This window comes from Mastigoproctus giganteus, chromosome 6 (assembly GCF_048544385.1).
Source record: "Mastigoproctus giganteus isolate SK-2022 chromosome 6, ASM4854438v1, whole genome shotgun sequence".
NCBI lineage: Eukaryota > Metazoa > Arthropoda > Arachnida > Uropygi > Thelyphonidae > Mastigoproctus > Mastigoproctus giganteus.
The window spans coordinates 155332970-155358475 of record NC_143580.1 but is presented as its reverse complement, the minus strand read 5'-3'; the positions used below and the strand labels follow the sequence as shown (position 1 = coordinate 155358475).

The following is a 25506-nucleotide window of genomic DNA, read 5'->3' as shown; positions in this document are numbered from 1 at the left end:
AAATAAAATACATTAAAAATAAATGTAGATTCGTTTTCATTTTCTAATTAGATAACAATTTCTAATAAAAAAGATATTCTCTGTATAATGAAATTTCTCTATAACAAATTTTTTCACTGGATTTATTGAATTCGTTATAGGGAAGTTGGACTGTATTTCTTATTATGCATATTTTATTATCTTCTATCTCCCTTCTATTAGCTCTATATCTCTCTCACTTTTCCCTTCTTCCCCTGCTTTATTGTCCATGTTCTGCTTAGGTGTAGGTGGTTCGGTGCTGGGCCCATTGTTGTTTTGTGTATTCATCAATGATATTGATGAAGGTATATCAGGATTAATGTCCAAGTTTGCAGGATTGTTAACGACAGTAAAGACAGTATGCTACTCCAACTGGATCTAGACAAGTTGGGCAATCATCACTGCAACTGTTTCAGTTGCACTTTTTCTAGCTTTAAAACAAAATTTTATAGCCCCTCTTTGCTCAGTCCTTGAATCCATGACGACATGATTTTACTGTACCAACTTAAACACGACTTTCTAGTAGGATGCCTTTGTGCACACTGATGAAACTTGGCACAGAGCCAGTTTAGACTTTGACAGTGAATAGTTTTAACGGTGGCCAATGTGTGACACTAGTAGTATCATTAAAAAAAATAATCAGTCCTAAAACTTTTCATACGCACCTAGTATAATGTGGCTTCGAATAGGTTTTCTTAAAATTTTGTTACAAGATCAAATACACATTCCAGAAAAGTGCATGCTGTTCTTTTCAAAAAACAAATATATACGAGTAATGTAAATTTCTTTTTTCTCTAGTGGGCAATGTGATGTTTTCTGTTTGATTCCAGGTTTTAAAGTGTATAATGAAGCTGCCAATATATGAAATGTCCTTGAAATTTTGTTAATAGATGCAATATACACTGAAGAAAGCAAATATATAATGACTTACAATAAAAAAACAATTGTTATGAATGCAAGCTTTCATTTTTCTTTGCTTGCAAAAGAAGAAACTGTTATATGTAGTTCTTTTCTATTCTGATCTAACTATGTGACAGCACATGGATGCCACAGCTGAGAAAACAAGCATACACTAGCAGTAGCTGATTTGCTAGTTAGCACATGAACCACAAATCTTCAAAAATTCAGCAAATGAGACAGCTCTCTCTCTCTCTCTCTCTCTCTCTCCAAACCACATCTGAGCAAGGGCAACACTCACGTGTTTATGCTGGATATCAAGTAGCATTTCATACTTTTTGAAAATAGGAAAAATATTAATCAACATATTTCCAGTAAACAACTAACAGAGGTTTGTGAAAATTTTCAATGGAGAAGTCAAATAAAACATTTTTGATGAAAGATACTGGGAGTTTCAGCCATGTGGACCAAGCACACAAAGAGCACAACATTGGTTAATTACATAAAGAAATTAAACTACAATTTAATGGCACTTTTCTGTTTCCTCCAGGCTAAATATTAATATGCTAAAAAAATTACTAATATACTAAAAACAAATACAGTTGTGCCCCCATATCCGCTGATTCAGTTACCCGCGGTTAACCACGGAAAAAAAACGAAAAACTTAATATGTACTATTCGTGTGTCCAATACGATGCTTCCCTTTATTTTTTACAATGTCGTGTATAGTTTGGTCACCAACATTATAATGGTTCTTTAGAGATTTAACGGATGCACCGTTTTCAAACTTTTTGAATAATTTCAAGTTTTTGTTTAATTTAAAGCACAACTCTTGCATTTGCTTATCATTTTCACGATTTCTTAAAAAAAAAAAAGTTACTATATATTAAAAAAAAAAAAAAAAATCCGACATCCTTTATATAAATAACAAAACAAAATTTGTCCTTTTGCGGTGTGATGAAACACAACAATCAATACGATGCACTAAATCAAACTAAACATTTGGTCTCTTATTTTTATTATTTGGAGTCCTGAAGTGTCCTGGTTAATCCAATCCTGGTAAATAGAGTCTGCTGTACTTTATTATTATCATATTTAATCTTGGTAATGTCTTACTGTGTGTTTAATTTATCAATTAAACTTTATTATACATATGTTATATACAAGAAAATCACTATATATATATATATATGGGGTCAGCAGGTGTTCGCTTATATCTGCGGTTTCAGCCATCCACAGTAGGTCTTGGAACGTATTCCCCTGCAGATATGGGGGTCTTATTGTATGTGTAAATTCACATTGTCCTCACCTTCACTCCTAATGTGAGAGAAGCCAACTGTTGCTCATGAAGGCTTGGACCTATATAAGAGAGCCTACCATTATCCACAAGTCAATGTGGATAATGTAAATTGCCCTTATCATGTTATACAAACAGCACTTCCAAAAAAGTAAATGTACCATTTGTCTAAAGTTTAGGTGCAACTGTGACAGCTGTTCTTAAGACAGTGGTCTCTCATCAAACAACAGGTGGCACTAATATAGCAAGTTATGATGACATGTGAACAGAATATCATGTCTAAGGCTATATGGTGTATAGAAGAAAATTTTCCAATTAACAAAAGTGCCTTTAAACCCCATACTGGCTTGCATTTGCATTACAAAACAAAGTAGCAAAGGCAGCAGGACTGTATTTCAATACAGACATTCAAATAATTTAAGACTATATGCATTTCTCTATTTGTGTTAATATGTTATGAATTCCTATGTGAGCAGCAGTGAAACAGCTTAAGAAAATTAGGTTGACCTCTCGTTTTGAGGGGTCATAGTGAGAGCACCAACTTTCATCTCCAATAATAATGGAAGTAACAATGATGTTTAATTAATTGAACTTTGCAGAAGGTTAACACAAATCATAGAGTTTCCTTTTGTTCTGGTTTCAGGATAAACAGAACTAACTCTAGCTGCAGTTTTCATTTTCTTAAATCCTTGGTCAACCAGGGGGAACTGTTACTTGACAATCGTGTTGCAAGAATTCCATTTGACTGTTTTTCTGGATGAAAAATTCAAGTTTACAGGAGAAAAACCATTACCTTGCCTGGGACCAACTAACTCAGCCATGTGGAAAATAGCCCATAAAAATTCCTCACATCATCAATGCGATTCGAACTCCGGTTGAAGGCTGAAGATATTACACAACAAATGTTTCTTATTTTCCTCTACAAAGAGCATTGGATGCCAGTGGAAGAGAAAATCCACACTGAAGGGAATCCAAGCATGTCGAAGCTTGAAATCCTCTTTTGATTCAATGCTAGAAATGAATTTCTGCAGTAGTAATTTTCTATATTGAAATTTTTATTTATATCCTAGTTGCATGACTACAATATGTTTGTGGTATTTGTGGCAAAAAGATTAAAATGACAGACCGATGGTTTTTCCACTTTTGGATGGGCAGGACTATTATCAATAATCAAAGTGACTAAACTTCTTGTGTATTCATTTGAATACTCTTGGCTACATATAGAAGTTTTCCAACCTGATTCCATGTAATTAGAAACTCCCATGATTCAATAGAATAGAAAACTGAACTCATTTCCCAGTTCTGCAGCTAAGGAACCTATCTGCCTTTTACGTAAAATAGGGCCAGAAATTTGAGCATTCTGCACCCCTTGCTTGTTTGAACCAAATGAGCAGTGCTGTATCTAAATCTTCACATTTTGCTATATGTAATTGCTTCCCTCTTTCATCTCAAACTTACTTTTTCATGATTTTTATAACCATCAACACAGTTGAATTTGGAAGTCATGCTTGTAGATGACTCTTTTTGATGAAGAACTAGACCAAATCCTTGTTGGAGCTGCATTTTCATTTTCAGTGAAAGTGCCTTCTGTGTACATATTTTATTTGCCATTTTTAATATGGGATTGTCAGATGAATAATAATAAAAAAAAAAAAAAATTGCAACTGTGATAACTGTATCATAGAATGAACTGACATAAACAAGAGCTCTGTGCAGGCAACATTTTCACTTAAAAATTCAATGCAAACTGATTGCATAACATCACAAGAATCAAGAGATTTTTTTGTATACTGACTCAATGCATAGCATTTTAACCAAAAGGTGAAAAATTAGTATTACAGAGTAAGAGGGATTTTATTTATTTACTGTATAGTACTGTAATTACAACAGCACAAGATGTGCATTAGTTGGTAGTAGTAGTAGTAGTAGTAGTAGCAGTGGCACATGATGCAAGAAAGCAAGTGTAGGAGCTTATGCAGCATCAGCCAAAAAAAAAAAAAAAAAAAAAAAATCATCACGCCATTCCCTCCAAATGCCTGTCCAGTTCCTCCTTAAATTTATTTAACCTATCAACTTCCACAACGACAGATGGAAGTTTGTTCCAGCAATTAACCACCCGCTGGCTAAAGGCAAATTTCCGCACATCTATTCTACATCTGTCCTTTCTTAATTTGAACTTATGTCCCCGTAGGTTCGTAATCTGAACAAGTGGAAGGATCCCATCAGAATTCAGCGTGCTCAACCCATTCAAGGCCTTATAGACCTCAATCAGATCACCGCGCAGGTGCCTAGTCTCCAGCCACTGCAATTTGCAGAACTTAAGCCTCTCTTGGTAAGAGAATCCCTTCATTCCCCTCACCAATCGTGTTGCTCTTCTCTGTACACGCTCAAGCAAATCTACATCCTTCCTAAAATGAGGCCTCCAGACCTGTACGCAGTACTCAAGGCGTGGCCTGACCATTGCCTTATACAGAGGGACAATCACCTCCTTTTCCCTGCTAGCAAAATTCCTATATATCATTGACAAAACCCCATGACCTGCCCTAGCAGCCTGTCTGCATTGCTCAGAAAACTTCATATCTGACTGCACAATTACTCCCAGGTCTTTTTCATTTTCTACCACCTTAAGTGTAGTACCACACAGTTGGTACGTTTCTCTGGGGTTACTTCTACCCATATGCAGTACTTTGCATTTGTCAAGGTAACTGCTGCACCACTAATATCTTCAGCCAGTGACAGCAGGAGAGGCAAGGAAGAAAGTTGAGCTTATGCTTGAGATTTTCCAGTGTTGGATTAATGGAAAATCTTAATGGGGTGAGAGTTTTGGGTGTTTGAAAGACAGAGAGGATGCAAAGACAATTAAAATAGTACTTTGCGTTACCCAAATAATATTGTATATATTCAATTCACTAGGACTTTGTGTTAAGCAAATAAATACATGTTGAAAATTATATGTGACAGAACATAATGTAGGCATGTTCTGTTCTACTTAACACCAAGCATCTTAAGTGGGTTCCATTGTACCAATAATTAAATGTGAAGAAAGTTATATACACAATACCAAGAACTAAACTGTGAAATATTTTTATACAGTAATACCCCGAAGTTACGCGATAGGTGGGTCCGACGAAAATCGCGTAAGTCGGGGTACAACTTTGCATATAAATACATATAAATTTTGCTTAATTGGGACCAAGGACTAACAAAAACACTAGTTTAGAAGAAAAATATTAATAAAATTGCAGTTCTTTATACATATTAATACAAAATATGTATTAAAAAAACAAATGACTTACGTTAAAAAGTTATTTCGATGTCGATGGCTTCATAAAATCTCACAAATTCGTCTGACGACACAGCGCCTTCTTTTTTTCACGCAGAATTTCTTCGTAGCAAGCTAATAATTTTTTTATTCCTTGCTTTGTAGCTATAACGCGTTCTTCGTTGGAGTCTATGTTTTCTAAAATTTTTAAGCCCTTTACAATTGAGCCCTTTTCAATTTTCAACCTGTCAAGTTTGCAATTGTCATGTGCTTTTCGCCGTTGCTTCATTTAGGCCTGTAGCACGTGCAATATCACATGGTCTTTCATTTCGCTCAAAGCATTTCACAATTTCATATTTTTTCTCTATCGACAGAGGCGGACTGGCCATAAGCCTTACCGGGAAAACCCCGGTGGGCCAGTGTGATTTTGGCCATAAACCATAGTATGAGGCCACTATAAATTTTCCCGGGTAAGAATTTTTGACCCAGTCCGCCTCTGTTTATCGATAATTGCTTTTCTTTTTCTCTCTGAATCTGCAGTGTCTTCACCAGGACGCTTCCTTTTCACACCTTTTAATTAAGTATTTTACTCATTTTTAGGGAATAAAGCACAATTACAAAACGAGGAGGCACGCTGATACGCATAAACAAAGCTGCGCGCATGTAGCAACTGAATAAACAACACCATAAAGGCAGAGATACACTATTAACACCTCACATTTCTAGGGGTTACTACCATAAAACAATAAAAATCCAGTTGCGTTTCTGCTAGTGGAATCTGTTATAAACTGGTAGTAAACTCGATCTAATTGCATTTGCGATTATACCGATAGCTGGAATTGTGTTGGTTTTTACGTTATTAGGGTGAAATGTGTTTCCCCTTCACTGATATAAAAACATAAAAGCAGCAAATTTGAATTTTGTTCATCTTTCGCTCTCATTCTCCGCCGTCGCACCGTATATCGATAACATATGAAAAACGACCTTGAAGATAGTGGGCGGAAGCGTTGCCAAACGAAAAAATCAAGAACCGCGTAACTCCGAGTTCGCGTAAGTCGGGGTAGCGTAAGTCGGGGTATTACTGTATATAGATATTTCACAGTTTAATCATTAGTATGATTCGTGGCTTCACCTGGATATATCACAATAATAAGTGACCTTTAGTTATGGATATAAATGTGAACCATTTTGTGAGGTGTTTCAAGATCACAATGACTGATCCACATTTCATCACCAGTCACTATTCAACTAAGAAACCTTTAACTGTCTCTCTTTCAAGTCATGTTGATTCTCTACATGCTTTTGTTTCTTATTAGGTGACAATGGGTATGGAATCCAGCAAATATAAATTCATGATATTTCAAGGTGCTCTGTAACAATCATGTATACTGCTGTGAAATTGGCATTCTGTTGCTTAGTTGATGGAATTTTATTCTCCTGTTTTCATCCAGAATCCCCAAGACTTCCACCAAAGATGAGAATTTTTGACGTGCAGCTAAACCTGAGAAATGAAAGAAACCATGAGTTTTCCTGACTGTCTAAAGTCCTGACTATATGGTTCTACTAGCCTACTTAATGAAAATCTTAATATTAATCAGTTGTTTTACATACAGAGTAAACCTTTTATTTCCTACACTTTATCGTGACATTTCTTCTTCTTCTTCTTGGTCCTTAGCTGGCAGCTGGGGGAGGCGGTTGGCCATGCAACCAGTATGCTGCTGTAGGTGCCGCAGAGTTTCGGACTTGCTCTGTGGTGTTCTTCCATACTTTACGATCCGTGGCGTCAGTCCTGGCCTGGTTAAGATCGAGACGTCGGCGCTTCAAGTCATTTTCCACTTGCTTGGCCCATGTTTTCCTAGGCGCGGTCCGTTGGATGCTCCATTGGGTGGGTCGTTGTCTCCAAAGGAGTGTGGATGGTATTCTGTTCATGCCCATTCTACATACGTGGCCAAACCATCTAAGCCTTCGCTTCTGGATTTGGTCAGCAATGGTTGGTTGCTGTTGGCATCTGGCGCAGATGGTATCATTAGTGATGTGGTCACGAAGTGAGATGCCCAAAATCTGCCGCAGGCATCGCATTTCGAATACCTCAAGTTTGTTTAAATCTAGCTTGAGACAAATCCATGTTTCTGATCCGTAAAGGAGAATGGGCAGGATCAAAGTCCAGAAGAGTTGGATTTTAGTCTTTGAGGAAATGTTGGTCCTCTTCCACAGACACCATTTGAGCGAGGTGAACGCAGTGGCCGCCTGTCCAATTTTGCTGTGGATTTCCATGGCGGATGCAACTTTCTTCTCCTGGACCAGCGACCCAAGGTATTTAAAGTCCTGCACTTGCTCGATCTGGACGCCTTCGAGATAGATGGTGGCTTGCGACCCATCTGTTGTCAGGGCCTTTGTCTTATCAGCATTGATCTTCAAACTGTATGGCCGGGCAATGCCGTAGAGGATGTCCGTGGCTTCAGAGTCGTTACCAGCAAAGATAGCACTATCATCGGCAAACATCAGGTCAGTCACATAGTGATCCTTGTCATATTGTATGCCCCGTCTGTTTCTGAATGCTTGCCTCATAATGGCGTCGACCACGATGTTGAAAAGCAACGGGGAGGCTATATCCCCTTGGCGGATGTTTGGATGGTAAATTCCTCAGATAAATCGTTCTGGATGCGCACCTGGCTGGTTAAACCATTGTATGCAGTTTGGAGGAGTGTGATGACTTTTCGAGGTACATGTTCGACCTCTAGTAGTTTCCATAAGGCAGGCCGATGGACACAGTCGAAAGCAGACTTAAAGTCAATGAAAACAATGACGGTTCGCTGTCCACACCGGATCCTCTCCTCCATCAGCTGACGGATGGCAAAGATTTGATCACAGCATTCTCGCCCGGGTCTAAATCCCGCCTGTTCTTCTCAACTGATTTGCTCGCAATGTTTTTGCAGCCTGACATTTAAAAGAAACTAAATGTTATTTCTCTGGTTAGTTCACTTTATTGGTATTTATCTTTTTAGTTTAGTTATTCTTTGTAACATGATGTTACTTCTAGGATCCATTCATATTTTGATATTAAATTATTATCCTTACTATCCTTAATCTATGAAAATAATCCTGATGTGCTAGTGCACATCAGGGTTATTTTCATAGATTAATTCAGAATTTTCTACCCCCAGTAGTTTTATTTTCTGACAGAGTTTTGGTGAACTTTGCTACTTCTTTATCTCTAATCACTTCCTATCTACAATAACTTTATCATTCTTACTAATCTCATTTGAGAGTAAGCCAGACCACCTATACAAATCTAACTCCTCAGTTTCCAGTCATCACTGCTCAGCAGCAGTCATTCTTTTTACTGCCACCTATTTTCTCAATAATTTAATATTAATGAGTAAACTGTAACTTTACTTCACTTCATTCACAATATTTTGCACTATTTTCTACTTATTCTTTAATACTATTGCTGAATAAAGATTATTTTCTGATTTGGCACTGAACTTTTTATTTTAACCCAGTCTAATTTTAGTCAGCCTAATGACTGAATCTCAAAGAAAATTCAAAAATGTCACCTATGATCTAATTACTTTAGGCAGTGGGTGTACCAAGTATTTCCTTAACCTTGTAATTAACCTTACATTTAGCATTCAATAAACTAATTAAACACAGTCTAAAGCAACGTTTAGCATGACTGAAAATTTTTCACCAGTAATGAAACATTCTGAAAGTATAGGTTATCTCAGATAAGTACGACTTACTAAACGAATAAGCATCCGATCCAACCAGCGGAGGACATCTGCGCCATCATCACCTTCAGCTCGAAAGCATGCAAGGCGAGCCATAAGAACAGCAGCAGCTTCTTGATCAAAGCCTGCAGAAATGTGATGCAAGTTGGTTGTAGCATCTGCCCAACTGAAAAATAGGGTATAATCATATGAATTAGAAATGTGTTTCAAAGCTATGCACAATGGCATCAAAAAATTGGAAATATAAACTTGGCCATCCCTACTGATCATCACAAAACAATCATTATTACAAACAAATGCTTATTTCCACAACTCATTTTTCTTAATATAAGACAGTATAATATGCAATAAAATAGAAAAAAATGAGATTAGAATCCAGACTGAAATTTGGTACATTAATAGGGCGTATATTTAAGTAGTCTTGTTTTAAGACTACTTAAATATATGCCCTAAATCAATACACATAGTCAAAACACAATGGTTATGATTGCTGAGAAGATGGTTAAAAAGCTCATGTGATTATGATCATGAACTGTTTAATCATCACCTTTTCAAGTTGGCAAAAGTCTAATGAAGAAAACTGATGACATATATATACAAATCAATATTTAATTGAATAGTTATAGCATAAAATGATACAATCATAAATTAAAATTCAAAAATGGAATTGGCAGTGAATATCTGCGACATACAAAGGACCCTATCAGCCTCTATACAGGGTGTCTCGAAAATATCGGTACAAACGTTTAGGGGAGGTAGGTAACATCTAAAGGAATGTGACTCGCATAGGAACCCATAACTGGAAACGTCACGGGAAAGTAGTAGCAGAGGCACAAGAAGCAGAAATGACACAAGACAGTAATTAGTGGAAAACATTTATTTGACATAATATTAACAATGGAGTACAAGATGGATGCATTTCATGATGTTACAACAGATGCTTGAAGGTTCCCACCATGAGACGCAATGCATGCGTGACACCGACGCAGCATGGATTGGCGGACACAGTCAAACACACCTGGAGTTTCTTTGACAGTAGCAGCAGTGCAGAGTCTCACCACCACGAGATCCATTTCCGTCTCCACAGGCGATTCATACATGATAGATTTGAGGCCCCCCCCACAGAAAGAATTCAAGTCTCGATAAATCAGGTGAGCATTGGGGGGGGGGGAAACGGGTCCACCACGGCCAATCCATCGACACCCAAAACGTCTGTTCAAATGGTCACGAACACACCTTCCATAATGGGCAGGCGCCCCATCATGCTGAAACAAAATGTTGCATCTCACATTTGCTGGAACATTGTCAAGTAACCCTGGTAGAACTTGTTCAAGAAAGATCCGATATTTAGCGGAGTTCATGCGGGATGGTAACAGGTATGGGCTGACTAAGCAGTCACCGACCATACCTGCCCACACATTTATTGTGATGCGATGTTGTGCCGCATGGGGGCACACACCATGTGGGTTGTCGTGTGTTTTTCATCCAGCCAACTGACCACAGATGTTTACAGACATATATGGTGCAATATGGCCTAAGTTGCTGATGCAACAACAGCTGTATATAGTTTATGAACTAGAAAGAATTTGAAATTAGATCTCATGTAGGTTAAAAGTACTTCATTCCTCTTTTAATAGACCAGGGGTAACTATACAGAAGCCATCAGGACAAATTATTATTTTAATGTATAATGGCTGTTTTGTGTACTGTTCCAGAATGAATTGTTTGTTGTCCTAATAAAGCACTTAGTCATTACAAGGAAGAAAACTATATAAACTGTTACTTGTGTTCCCACTCAAAGAACAATGATATTGAATCATGTTTTAATGATTAAAAAACATTAAACTTACCATTAAGTTGAATGTCTAAAATTCCTTGTTGTTGTTGTTAACTGCTTAAAATATGCCAAAGTGAATTTATGAGGGGGGGGACAACTGCCAAAATTCAAAGTGAAACAAGGCAGTCACACGATAGATGTATAGAAATTTGCCTTCTGCCAGAGTAACTGATTGCTAGAATAAACTTCCACCTATTACTGTGCAGCTAGGAAGTCTGAATGAATTTAACCCTCCACAGGTCACTCTAAATGGAATGCAAAAAAATTTCACAGAACCTATTGGAAAAAAAAAATTTTTTTTTTTATTATAAAAAAGTAAATTTTGAGCTTTTTTTGTTGAATTCAAAATTTTCCCTCAGCTCCTAGCTTTTAATTTGACATGCTTCAATTGAGAAACTCTCCCTCCCAAAAGCAATTTTCAGAAAAACATATAAAGTGGATAAGAGGAATTGTTTCAGCTCCAAAGATCTGAAACAAGTAATGCCTCTTAGCTGTAGTAAATTCTGACAAAAAACAGAAAATACTGCATCATTATTTGAATAATGCAGAGGGGTCAGAATAAGCTCCCATTACCTACCCCCTCCTCTAATTGTGTTTTTGATGTTGCTGTATAAGCCTGCTATCTTACATCATTCTTCCAATACATCAATGTAGTTGGATACTGACTTGGTAGTCTTGAGGGAATGTGCCCCTCTTATTAGTAATTTCTTGTAAGCAGTACTCAGTAAAACGGAATATCCAATATAACAGAACATTGTTATTGAAATTCATTGTGAATTTTAAGTAAAATATGAGAGCAGGAAAGCTCCAAGCAGGTCTCAGCTCATAACTAATTAATGGGCTTGAAATGATTGGGTTCGTGGTTAATAAGAATAGTGTTAGTGTTAGTATTAGCAATGGCTACACAGTGCAAGGAAGCCTATGGCTTATGCTGCACGAGCCAAAAAATAAATAAATAAAATGAAATAAAAAATAAAATAACAAAAAATAAAATAAATAAAAAAATAAGAATAGCAATAAAATAAATATAGCAATAAAATAATAATACAGTCAGTCCTCGTATAACACGTGTTTACATTACACGAATTCGATCATACACGATTTATAAATAGGGGAAAGATATCTTATAAAACACGAACCGAATTCGCTTATGCACAATTCACCTTTGTGTTTACAAGAAATGGCAGTCGAACGCGGAATCACCCCAACTGAACGCAACACAACAGGAATGAAGAGGAGATTCTGAAAATGTATTTATGTGTTTTATATCAGTGAAGGGGAAACACATTTCACCATAATAACGTAAAATTCCAGCTATCGGTATTATCACAAATGCAATTAGATCGAGTTTACTACCAGTTTATAACAGATTCCACTAGCAGAAACGCAACTGGAAATTGTTTTTATTGTTTTATGGTAGTAACCCCTAAAAATGTGCTTTAGTAAAATGTGAGGTGTTAATAGTGTATCTCTGCCTTCACGATGTTGTTTATTCAGTTGCTACACGCGCGCAGCTTTGTTTATGTGTATCCGTGCCTCCTCGTTTTGTAATTGTGCTTTATTCCCTACAAATGAGTAAAACATTTAAAAGGTGTGAAAAGGAAGCATCCTGGTGAAGACCCTGCAGATTCAGAGAGGAAAAAAAAAAGCAATATCGATAAACAGAGGCGGACTGGATCAAAAATTCTTACCCGGGAAAATTTGTAGTGTCCTCACACTAGCGTTTATGGCCAAAATCACACCGGCCACCGGGGTTTCCCCGGTACCGCTTATGGCCAGTCCACCACTGTCGATAGCGAAAAAATATGAAACTGTGAAACGCTTTGAGCGAAATGAAAGACCATGTGATATTGCATGTGCTACAGACCTAAATGAGGCAACGCCGAGAATTACAAAGAATGCAGAGAAAATAAAAACAACTTTCATCGCAGGAACAACTCAAAGTGTAATTAAAATCCATTAGATTAAGACACAAAGAATTGGAAGAGGTGGAACGGCTGTCATCTGTTTGGATAGAAAATCAAACAAAAAACAAGTTTGCTTACGATAACAAGCAAAAGCATTAGCAATATTTTATTACTTAATAGTCATAATAAAATACATATTTTAATCGTTATAAAATACTTGACGTATTTTATAACGATTATTTATTGTGTTTGGTAATGTTTTGGTTACCAATGTGTGTTCAATCTTGGGTGGTCGGCACCTAACCCTATTTTTTCCATAGGGCCTATTGTTTATATTGCACAATTTTGCATTGCACAAGGGTTTCTAGGAACACAACTATCATGCTATACGAGGACTGACTGTAAGAAGAAAATTTTAAAAAATAATAATTAATAAGAGAAAAGGAAACAGAAAACCTATGCACTTCCCTTCTCCCGTAGGTAATTATCCAGCTGACCTTTGAATTCCCCCAAACCGTCAGCCTCTACCACACATGTATGTAACTTATTCCAGTAATTTATAACTCGCTGGCTAAAATAAAACTTCCTGCAATCCAGTCTAAACATCTCCAATTATGGCTCCCAGTTCTAGAATCATTTATAACTGTGAAAATTTCATCCTCATTCATTTTACTTATGCTTCTCAGAGCCTTAAACACCTCAATCAAGTCTCCTCTAAAGTGCCTAGTTTCCAAGCTCTGCAACCCACATATTCAGTCTTTCCTCATTTGGATGCCCCTTTGCCAATCTCGACAGGCAAGTTACCCATCTTTGGACCCTTTCAAGAAGTACAATGTCTTTCTTTAGGTGCAGTCTGTACACATGAATACAGTATTCCAAGCGTGGTCTAATAAGACAGCTGACTTCTGCAGTCTCTATTTCAGGCATTATTTTATTATTTTTTTTTAAACAACCTTAATGTTCTAACAAGAACATAGTTTATAGTTAAAAGCCACATTTCACCTGAATGGCTACATTAACAAGCAGTATATGGGTCACAAAAAATAAACAAAATAATGAAGACTCAAAACAGTGAAAATTGTGCATTTATGCAAGTGCATGGTTTTGATTCATGGCCCCGGATAACTTTTATTAACAATACAGCAACCACTGACCATTATAGGCAACCACCGTATAACACGGTACTTCTACAACACTGTTTTGCTCTAACATGAATGATAAATTTCAGCAATCTTCACACAACACAGCACTTAGATAACACGGTTTTGCTCTAACATGGTTAGAGAAGTGCGGCAAACCACGCATAACACGGTATTTTTGAGCTTTTGTGTAGGGGGAAAACCTGCTATTATGCTGGATTTAATTTTTCAACATTTGCATTCTTTTTTGTGAATCCCCGCTGTTAACTCACTAGTTGTTATGCAAAATATATATATATTGGGAAATTCCTATATTTTATTTTGTTGGGAAATCCCCATGTTAGGTTCTGTGCTATCGAACATGTGCTTGTTTGAGACCATAAAAATTTGTGACTTCGAAGCGTGCAGTTCATAACTTTCAAGGTTTTTGTAAGGTTATTTTGGTTTTTATTTGATCATTTATAAATTTTTCTGGGTATGTATTACTAAACTCTTACTTCTTAAGAACTGTATTGGAATAATTTCTTTGTTGTGAATTAAATTCCAGTCCCAAATTATGCCTAAGGAAATTAGGCATAATTTGAGTAACTGCAGATTTATTTAAAGAATGGATTTTAAATTGTTTTGTGCCAGCTGTGGAAAACTATTTAAAGTGGAAAAATCTAGATTTCAAAGTTTTATTACTACTGGATAATGTGCCCGGCCATCCAAAATGTTGAAGTAATGTTCCTACCACCTAATACAACTTCTTTAATTCAGTCATTAGATCATGGCATCATATCTATCTTTAAAAGTCATTACATCAGAAATGGAGTTTGGAAAAAATTGATTCCAAATCTATTGAAGTGATGGAGGCATGGAAGCATTTTTCAATTGTTGACTGTATCGGAATCACAGCTTTATTGCTCAAAGAAGTAAAACCATCAACACACATGCGTGTTGGAAAAACGAATGGCCAGAGTGAGTTCATTCAGGAAATATGGTCCAACTGGCAGAAAACAGAACCTGCTAAGTCGGTAGGGGGAGAAGATTTTGATGATATGACTACTGAAGACTTTCACAAATTACTGGTAGAAAAAGAAGCTGGCAAAGTAGATTTGGTGGAAATGGGATCAGAGGTAAACCATTTCAATTCAGAGGATGATAGTGCAGGTGAAAATTCTGAAGTTCCAAATTTTACACTAAAAAGCATACGGGAAGGCATAAAATTAGCCGAGCAATTAGAATTTTTGAATGCAAATCCTTCGACTCGAAGGAACGCAAAATTCAAACATGAGCTTCAAAAATGCTTAGCTATATACAATGCAATTTACAAAGATCTATCATGCAAAAGAAAACGATCTCATAATGCTGATATTTTAAAGAGAGCAGAAGATGCTGCAGAAGAAAGTTCAGAAGGTGAAGATATTCTACAACAGAGAAAACGTTCCTAGTTTAATTGTGCTTAGCAGAAATGAAGAGGAAGAAAATTAAATGAATTTTCATTAACTGACATATTATGTATCACAGTCTGTAAGATGTTTGTTCAGTTATTACTATTTTTAATAAAAAAATATAAGTTTCAGATAGTCATAAAAAAAATGATGTATTTTTGTTAGCTTTTGGAATGTAACCCCCATTTTTGTATTGGTTCTTAGTCCCATATAACACGGTTTTGCACTACACAAGATTTTATAGGAACCTAACTATTGTATTATAAAAGGGTTACCTGTATATGAATTATTTGAAGAACAATTTATCCCATTACTTCACAAGTATGTGTGCTGAATTTTTTCAATGAGCACTTTTCCATGGAGTTTTGTTTAATTGAGCAAGATTTCTTAATCAGGACTTGCTTTGTGGGGAGATGAGGTTTGAAACTCTTTTTTTTTTTTTTTTTTTTTTCAACAACACTTAAGTTTCTGTAATATGCAAATTTAAACAAGTCTTTTCAAAAATATTTCACCATATATTTCATTTACAATTTTTGAAACTAGAAAAAGGGAGGTAAGGTGACAGAACAAAATTGGCAGGGAATCAACTATAAAAAGATTAAGAACCCCTGGCATAGAGGGGTCCTGGCAGCCATAATTTATAGATCTGAACTTGTGTGACTCATTATCAGATTTGTTCATTGTAATGGGATTTTACTGTACTGACATTATTAAAATTACATTTCACTTTTATAATTCTCTAAAACTTCACTGTGTAAAAATCCCTTAGGGTATTTTTTTTATAAAAAAAGTGGGGGAAAAACAGAAAATGAGGAATTGAGCTCATTAATTAATCAAAAATGGATGTTAAAGCTAAAATCATAAAAAAGTATATACACTCATGAGCCAAAATATTATAACCACCTAGCTAATGTGTTTGGCCACCTTTTGCCACGATAACTGCTTACACATGATGTGGCATCGACGACTCCACAATAAAATGACCTCAAGTATCCGGGACCAACTAGATAGAAGGATGTAACGGAGTTTTGCGGTGGAGCTTGTGAATAGGGCATTCCACAAATGTTCGATGGGATTGATATTGGAGGGAAGTTGGCAGCTAGGGGGAACACATGAAATGCTTGGACACTATTCTCAAACTATTCCTGCACAATACAGGCCTTGTGATGTTTTGTTGAAAGAGTAGAGTGCCATCTAGATACACAGTCATCACATAGGGCAAAACAGTCCAAAAAACAATGCTGAGGTAGGATCTGGCATGATAGCATTTTCAAAGGGAGATGAGGGGGACCAGTGATGCCCATGAAAGCATCTCACAAACCATGATACCACCACTGTTGGACTGTTTTTGTCCGACCGTGCACCACAGATATGCACCTGTCCATTGGCATGATGGAGCTAGAACCTTGATTCATCAGAACAGGTGACTCTTTCCCAGTCGTTTGATGCACAGGAAATGGTGCATCCCATGCCTACTATAGGCAGAGGTGTCAATGATGATTAGTTAGTATGAGCACACAAACAAGTTTCCTACTTTATAGGTCTAACCACAAGAGTGACAGCTGGATGGTGTGCTCAGAAACATTTCTCGGTGCACCCAGGTTGTAGCCTGCCATTAATTGAAGGACCATGAGCTGTGTTGTCCCATACAGCACTTGCCAACTGCCATTCACCTCAACTGTCAACCAGTGATGGTCTACCCATCCTGGCACATTGGGTGGTTCTGCATCCCTCCTTAGACCATTCCTGCCAAACTTCCACTGTAGTAGCCCTCAAACATCCAACAGTGCTTGCGTTGCTGAGATGCTAGTCCCACTTTCTTAGCACTGCAAATCATCCCCCATTCAAACTCTGTCAAGTTCTTTCCTTTCCCTATTGCATGACTATTATTGACAGGTGTTACCCATGCTCTCACTATACATGCTGTGCAGGTCACTGACATCACTCCTAGGTGCTGTGGGATGCATCCACTTGTGGAGACAGGGGTAGTCAATGTTTTGGTTCCTCAATGTATATATACATACCTTAAGAATTTTATCTTCACTTAAAACACATGTTCAGTTGGCTTTGCATTACAAGCGATGGATGTTTTCACATAAAATAAAAAAATTTTCGTGCATACAGGATATACACAATTTTTTTTTCAGAAATCCACCTTTATTAAGTCTTTCTACAGCATCCACCTTTGTTTTCATAGAAAAAGCAACTCTTTCTTTCTCTCTCCCAAGTTTCATTAATTTATATAATATTTAATTAAATTATGTACTGTAATTACAACAACAAATTTTACTAGAGCAAACCTGATTTAGAACAAATACTCAAATGATGTCTCTGAAAGAAAACACTCAATAGGTGGGTGTGGTGTGCCACAAGCATACTGGACCAGTGCCCATAATGCACTGCAGTGTGCTATGGACACCAGACAGTACATTTTAAAGACTGAAAGGGAGAGTATGTTTAATTCGGTGAGTTTGTTAAGTGGGCTTCTCCTGTATTAACAATATGAAAATTATATTTCAGATTAAGAGTGTATATAGAACTGCATAATATTTCTTATTGTTGAACAAAAAGAAATACAGTGGGAAAAAAAATCTTCATATGCACCTACTTATGAGCCTTTCAGTGGTGGTAAAAAAAAAAAAAAAAAAAAAAAAAACCCTATTTGGTCTGCTATTAATATGAAATTTTATTTTTGGCATGGGTATATTAGTATTGATTGGGGGGGGATGAGAAAATGCTAAGCTAAGCATTTAAATGCATGGCATTTCTGATTATTCAGAGATTAACATTCTCTGTACAAGTTTTTTTTTTTTTTTTTTTGATTTGGTAGTTGTTGGCGCATCGGCTTCTGTGGCCATATTGCACCTCCCAAGGTTTTTGCAGTACTTTGATCCAAGCCCGAGGCGGGAATCGAACCCGCGACCTTTGGGTTGCCGGGCAGGTACTTTACCCACTCGGCTAGCCCGGTCGGCCTCTGTACAAGTGGGTGCACAATGTAGAAATCTTCTTGATGAATCCTTGCGTTACAAAACAAAATGCAAGGATTCATCACGTTTAAATGAATAAATCACTGTTAGACTTTGTATACACTTCACAGTTTAATATAATTTAGAGAGACACTAAATTCAAGTTTTCCCAATATTAATGGCAAGTACAAGTTCCTAATTTGTAACCGTTTTTTGATGCACAGATATGGGGGGAAATCCTTAAAAATGAAACACTTGGTTACTGATTTTCTGTGCATGCGTGCACATAGACACACGCACATTATATTCTGGTATATAAGTTGGCTTTTGAAGCACTGAAAAACCATCTAAAATTAAGATATGTTGAGTATAAAATACTGAACTTGCATAGCCTTAAGGTTAGAAAGACATGAATTAATACCAGTATTTTTACAATCAATTACACATATAAAATCAAAAAATATATACTATTGCTCAACTTTTAAAATCCAAGAATTTTTTTCAAACTTTTCTTTGAACAAAATCAGTTTAAAGAATTCATCAGGAGTTATGCTTTTTGGGAATGTCATAAGGATGTCATTCTGCTTTTAAGGTTACACATTCTCTGGCAATATTATTATTTCTCCACAAAAGATTATCTTTCATCCCATTTAATTAAAGATGTGAAAGATAAAGGCAAAAAAAAAAAAAAAAAAAAAAAAAAGAAAGGTCAACTTGTGGCAAATATACCATTACACACAAATTTTCAAGACAAAACCAGAAGTCAACTTATACACTAGAATATACAAGGTCAAGGTGTGTTTGTTTCAGTTGTGGTCTCCAGGGTTTCCCCTATATGCCACTGTAGCATCTGAAAAGGTGAAGGCCGGCACGTGTATGTATGTAGGTGTGTAAGTATGTGTCTTGTTATGTTGAGTGCCGGCACTGGCAACTTTGCAGCCAGGGGATACCTGGTGCCCTGACTCCCAACCTTGGCCACGAGGAAGCACGCCAGGGTCCACTTTCTAGCTGAGACTCTTACTAGGGCTATCAGGCAAACCTGGGAGCCCAAAGGAAAGGAAGTGGGGATAAGAATTGAAGTATGGGGATTGGGAGGTTGGATAGAAGATAAGGGGAAGAGATAGACCTCGCATGAAATAGAAGAGAGAAGTTTACAATAGTGTATAGAGTAAAAAAAAAAAAAATATATATATATATATATATTATATAATAATAATAAATAAATAAATAAAATATAATATAATAAAATATAACTAGAATATACAGTAATTCATAACACTTAATACAATATATATATAATTTAAATTCTAATACAGTTTAAATGACAGTTGCCTCAAAATGTTTAGCCAAGCCACCACACCATGTTAAACAGGTCCTGATGCACACAATAAGCTCCAAAATATGATGATATGAAGCTGGTTTCTTTGATGTTAGAATATACATACATACTAGTTCCATATTTAATATCATTTGTTATTATTATTATTTTATTTTTTTTTTACTTTATCATGCTTTAAAATGATTTACTGTACAGGCTGGCTTCATTTAATTCGTCCCGCGAGCGCATCACACAAAATGGAAACGCATTAATCGAATATAATAATCAATAGGAAAAATTATAATTGGTCCTTGAACTTCTGGAATGTCCATAAAGAATTTTAAAAATGCCTTTTAAATAACTTTTTAACTGTATATAATGTAAAAGATAATGAAAATAATTGTGGAATTAAATGTTTATTGCATAAAACAGCGGTTCCCAAACTGTGCGCTGCGGAAATTTTAAATTTTCGAGGGAAACACAGCGATACTCGACATCTGTCGGACACCGCGCAAACTACTAGCTTGAGGTAGTTCACAGTTTCAACATTTCTTATTAAGTTGTTTGGACCTAACTACTAAACGGAACTATTAGGTATTTCTTTTGGTCTGGGTGCACCATGAAAAAATTACCGAGACACTAAGGATGCCATGAACCGAGAAAGTTTGGGAACCTCTGACATAAAATATACAATGAAGAAATGACTGTTGCGGAAATATTTCAACAGTGTTGACTTTCTCTTTTCATCAATCAATTTCTGATAGCTGACAACAATCTTCTCTGGGCCCTGGCGAAATAAATATTGCAGAGAACCTCAAACCTTTTGTTTGAGGTTCTCTGCGATACGAAAGATTTCATCTAGTTCTTTTACCGTTATCTCCTTCGTGGTAACATTTTCATCTGGCTCATTTAAAAATTAGAATTTTTAAATGCAAGTCTGCATTGACTTTATTAACAGGAGACAAACAAGTAACACATCTTCTTCCAATGGTTGATGGAACACACTGAGGTGGGCAGGCAAACGTTTTTTTATTGCCTATCCGACACACGATTCAAATCTTTTTCAACTATCGCATAAAAAAAACACGACCGTGTTAACTGGAAATTTCCATCGTGTAAAGTGAAAAGTGGGATAATTTTTTCAAATAGCGGTAACTGAAAAACATGTTAATCGAACTCGTGTTATGCGAGGGCTGACTGTATATGACTATTTTAATACTTACTTTCTGGCTACTGTGGTAACTCTTACTCTTTTCTGCCCGCTAGAGTGTTGATATTGTGTAATAAACTGTATACAACCTCTTCCACCTTGAGGGATAGGGGCATTATGCTAAACAGAGTTAAACACTTTGATTAATAATATGCATGAAAGATAAATAACGCATAATGTAACAAACTGGTATTAAAAAGTTAAAGAGTGAACATAAAATATTTCCTGATTACAAACACAGGTTATTTTGGTAATCTGAAATAAGTTGATAGTCTTTCTAAATTTATCTTTTTTCTATAACAATGACTCCACTACTAACTTGCACTCGTTACTTAATTATTCAACCAGGGTGGGGGGGGGAGAGGGAGAGAGATTCTTTTGCAGTGATTGCAGTCTAATGACTGAATTCTACTGTCAATCTTTTTACCTCTAAGAACATTAATATATATTTAGGCGGAGATGTGATGTGATACCAACATATGAGCCAGTTGTGCAATCCAAATTGCACCACTTGTGCAATTTGGATTGCACAAGTGGTGCAATCCAAAATCAACTATTTTGGACTTGCATCACTTTTCACTTGAAGAGAGTGAATTTTATATAGAAACCAAGTGGTCTAACTGGGAACAGCACAAAGCTGGCACTGTGAATGAAAATGTTGGGCGGTTGCAGAACTAGCGATGTAAGTCGACCTAGCCCCACATGGTGACTGTCATAACTTGACCTGTTGTTCTGCCTCATTTTGCTCTCTTGCTCTGTTCGTTCTATTACAGTTTATGGTTATTTAATTATGGAAAGTGGCTCAGATAATGTGATTAAACCAAGGAAAAAACTTAGGAAACCTGAGAACTATTGTAAAACAGTGGTTAAGAAGAAATGAAACTGGTGAACATTCATGTCAACAGAAGTGACAATGCTGTGCAAGCTAAAGTATTTGTGGACATTGACTGTGAGTGTAAGAAAAAATGCTGGAGTAAGATACTGTAGGTGTTGAACAGAGGAGGACCCTGTTGCACAAACAGTTTTGGGAAACTGGTGAGTTTGGCAAGCAAAATGCTTTTCTATGCCGACTAGTCCACCTTGTAAATGTTATAAGATCTCGTCCACATGAGTGCATAAGGCTTGTATGAACAATATGAATAAATATGATTTGACCATTTCTGAGGACACTTTTGAAGTAAGTAAGAATTTTTTCTTAGATACTTTCACAGTAAGTGATGGGAGGCTTGTCGATGCAGTGACAAAGCTCTGGGAAGGTAGGTCACCAGAGAGGACTTAAGAGAGAAGAAAGAAAATGCCAGAAAGCTTCCTACCAAGACTGTGAAGTTTATTAGAGAGCACACACTGAAAGCTAACTGACTGAAAAATCTCATTACACATAGACACACACAACCCTAAAAGAAAATATCTAAATGAAAATTGGATGTGTACAAAATGTATGATTTGTACAGGGAAAAGTGCTTAGTAAAACAATTGCCTCCTGCAAAAGAAAGTTTCGACTGGCATGTTTTTTACATCAATACAATCTGCACTTTCACTTGCCTAGAGAGCAAACGTCACACAAGAAGTGTGACAAATTTAATAAAGTCACTGATACTGGTCTACAAGTTGTAGAGATGCACAAACTTGAGACATCCCCCATGAGCTTCACTTAAGGGAAGCTGAGAAAGCATGACAGTGTGTGAAAGAAGACAGCCAATGCTAGTGAAGATCTTTTTGTATGCTCTGTAGATCTACAAAGAGCACTTGTTTTTCCAGTATTGTAATTATCCGATGTATACTACAAAAGATACATATATAAATCTTTATTTGTCCTACCAAATATAAAATATAGGTGTACATTGGTAAGTGACAAATTCCCTTCATGGCAGAAAATGCCAGGGGATTACAATAAAATGAAAAATAAAAGAATGGCAAAAATATACAAGAGAAGGCAAAATATACAAGAAAAGCTGAAATATAAACTGCATTACTCATCACTACATTTCTGTCCAGAGTCCTGGCAATTGTAGTACAAAAGTAATCTTAACATTACATCCTGAAACAACTTGTACGAGATATACACTTGTTCAATTGCATACACACAGTTCTTGACAGAAATGCACACAACTACTAGACAATAGTAGCTTCAGCAAACAATCCTGCAGTTTGTTTCCTATATTTTGGATCTTCTATGAGCCTTAGGTCAATTTTAATTTGTGTTAGGCACTGAACGGTTTCCAATGCACTGGCGAGTATAAACCTGTCGGCCATCTTCAGTCTGTTGGTCTTCATTCTCAAGGATTTCATGCCTCTTAAGGCAGATGGCGGGATGTGCCACTCACAAAGCTGCCAGAAGCATGGTGATGATATCTTGCCAGTCATCATTTTGATTGTGGTTATTAACCGTTTCCAGGCAATGATGTCTAGTAAACGCTGTAGTTTATGCTGTTCAGAAAGCTGCGTGATCCTCAACTGTTGAGGGAGATGATGCTTATGGTTTGCCCACTTCAGCAGCCAGAATCCACCCCCTACCCACATTAGGAGAACCACATATTCTCCTAATGTGGGTAGGGGGTGGCTGACGTCCACAATTTGGCACCATACAATATGGCCAAATACACTGTGTTCTTAAATGTTGTGTGGTTGTTGTAGTTTGTTTCACATGCAAGAGGTGCTGTTTTGTTGCCCAACATAAGTAGTTCATTTTATTTACAATCAGGTCAATATGCAACTTGTGAACGTAAGTTTAGTATCAAATGTTACTCCCAGATCCCTATGGGTCTCAACAATTAGGATAGGTTTGCCATTTAGTTTTGGATGTACGAGCATATGCGAATTTTTTGAATGAGCAAACCATGATTACAGTCTTCTGCAGATTTAAGGCCAAGCCAAATTTATCTAAGTACACGAATAAGTTCAGAAGCTTATGATTAATCTGGTCACACAATGCAGTATTGGTCATGGACGGTTGGATGAGCATTAGGATCTTAATATCCTCTGTGATACTAAATGCTTTCCAAGTTCATATGTCATCCCTACCCTTGCAGAATGGAATCACCATGGCGGTAAAGAGGAGTCTAGATAAGACTCCACCTTGTGGAACTCCTGCATGGAGTTGGCATTGGAGGATCTGATTGTTTGTATGGCAATAAGTGGATCGACAAGTAAGGAGGGCCTGTAGGAACTTCAGCAATTTCCTTTTATTTGGAAGGAGTGTTGGAGCAGATGAAGTAGGACATGTACATCCAGACTATCGAAGTCTGGATGTACATGCTTTTATATCAACATATATTATTGCAATTTCCTTTCTGGCTTGAAAAGCATTTAGTATTGTGGCTTGAACTGTGAGGAGGTTAGTAATTATTGCTCTTGTAGTTAATGAATAACAAATTTGTTGAGGCTGCCCGTGGTCAGGCCTAGTGGTCAGGCGCGCGGGTGCATAAGTACACGTGCCTTGAGTGACCGGGGTTCAAGCCCGTGACTACTGAATACGGTGCTGTTTCTTGTATTCTGTCTATCTTGTGAACTCCTCTGACCGTTTGGTCGTCCTGGAGTATAAACAGAAAAAAAAAAAAAAAAAAAAAAATTATGATCTATAAAGGCCAATGTATCAGTTCAACTGGGCATTGCAGAGGACTAATATGGTATCTATCTCTCTCTCTCTCTCCAATTTTACAAAGGTTAGATTTAATGAAATCTAACCTTTGTGAAATACAACTATGCTAAACTGTGCATTTATTAACAGAACAATGGATCTGAAAATGTAACCTGTTAATTCCTAGTCATACATTGGAAGTATGACAATTTCTGCCAACCAAAATCCATGAGACACCTGTAATTATGGGAAAAAAAAAAAAAAAAAAAAAAAACTTTATTCAAAGCCCACTGTCAATTGTAACGACTGTTTTAATATACCATAAAAGACTTTCTGCCAATTTATATTAATAAACTGGTGACTGTGTTCCTCCAACAAAAACAAATTGGCTTTACACTAATTCTGCATTCCAATTCAACCCAAAGATGTTTGATTGAAGCAAGGGCTCTGGGCTGGCACTGCAGTGTTCTGATGTTATTCACTTCAAACCATGCATTCACAATCCCTGCTTTATGAAACAGGGCACTGTCATGCTGAAAAGCGTAAAGAATACTTCCACAATGTAGTACAGAGAATTATCCAGAACATCAACATGGAATACAGCATTCATGGTTCGATGCACTGCAAAACAGTGAACCTAGTGCATACTATATGTAACATACACAGACATGACACATCTTACAAATTGGGATGTTTGTTATTTGGTTTTTAGGAGCATTAGCAACTAAGGCCATATTGCTCCGGGGATATGCAGTGGTCACTCCCTGACCTTTCCGCATCCTCCATATTTGGTGGTCACGGGCTCAAACTCCAGTCTAACAAATTGGGATGTGACAACAAACTCAGGTAGTAAAGCATTTTCCAGGTATCTTCCATAGCCAAACATGTCCATCAGATTGAAAGAGGATACAGCA

General features: G+C 36.8%; 1 protein-coding gene across 3 annotated transcripts in view; it reads right to left on the bottom strand.

The window, feature by feature from the left end:
- Positions 1-25506, bottom strand: part of Sec23 (transport protein Sec23) — a 250336-nt gene that overhangs the window by 98354 nt on the left and 126476 nt on the right. For all 3 annotated transcript variants that reach the window (XM_090376546.1, XM_090376548.1, XM_090376547.1), the window contains exons 14-15: positions 21029-21135; positions 9218-9371 (exon numbers count right to left, since the gene is read on the bottom strand). In XM_090376546.1, the coding sequence (XP_090232672.1) occupies positions 9218-9371; positions 21029-21135 (261 nt within the window). The remainder of the gene's footprint in view (positions 1-9217; positions 9372-21028; positions 21136-25506) is intronic.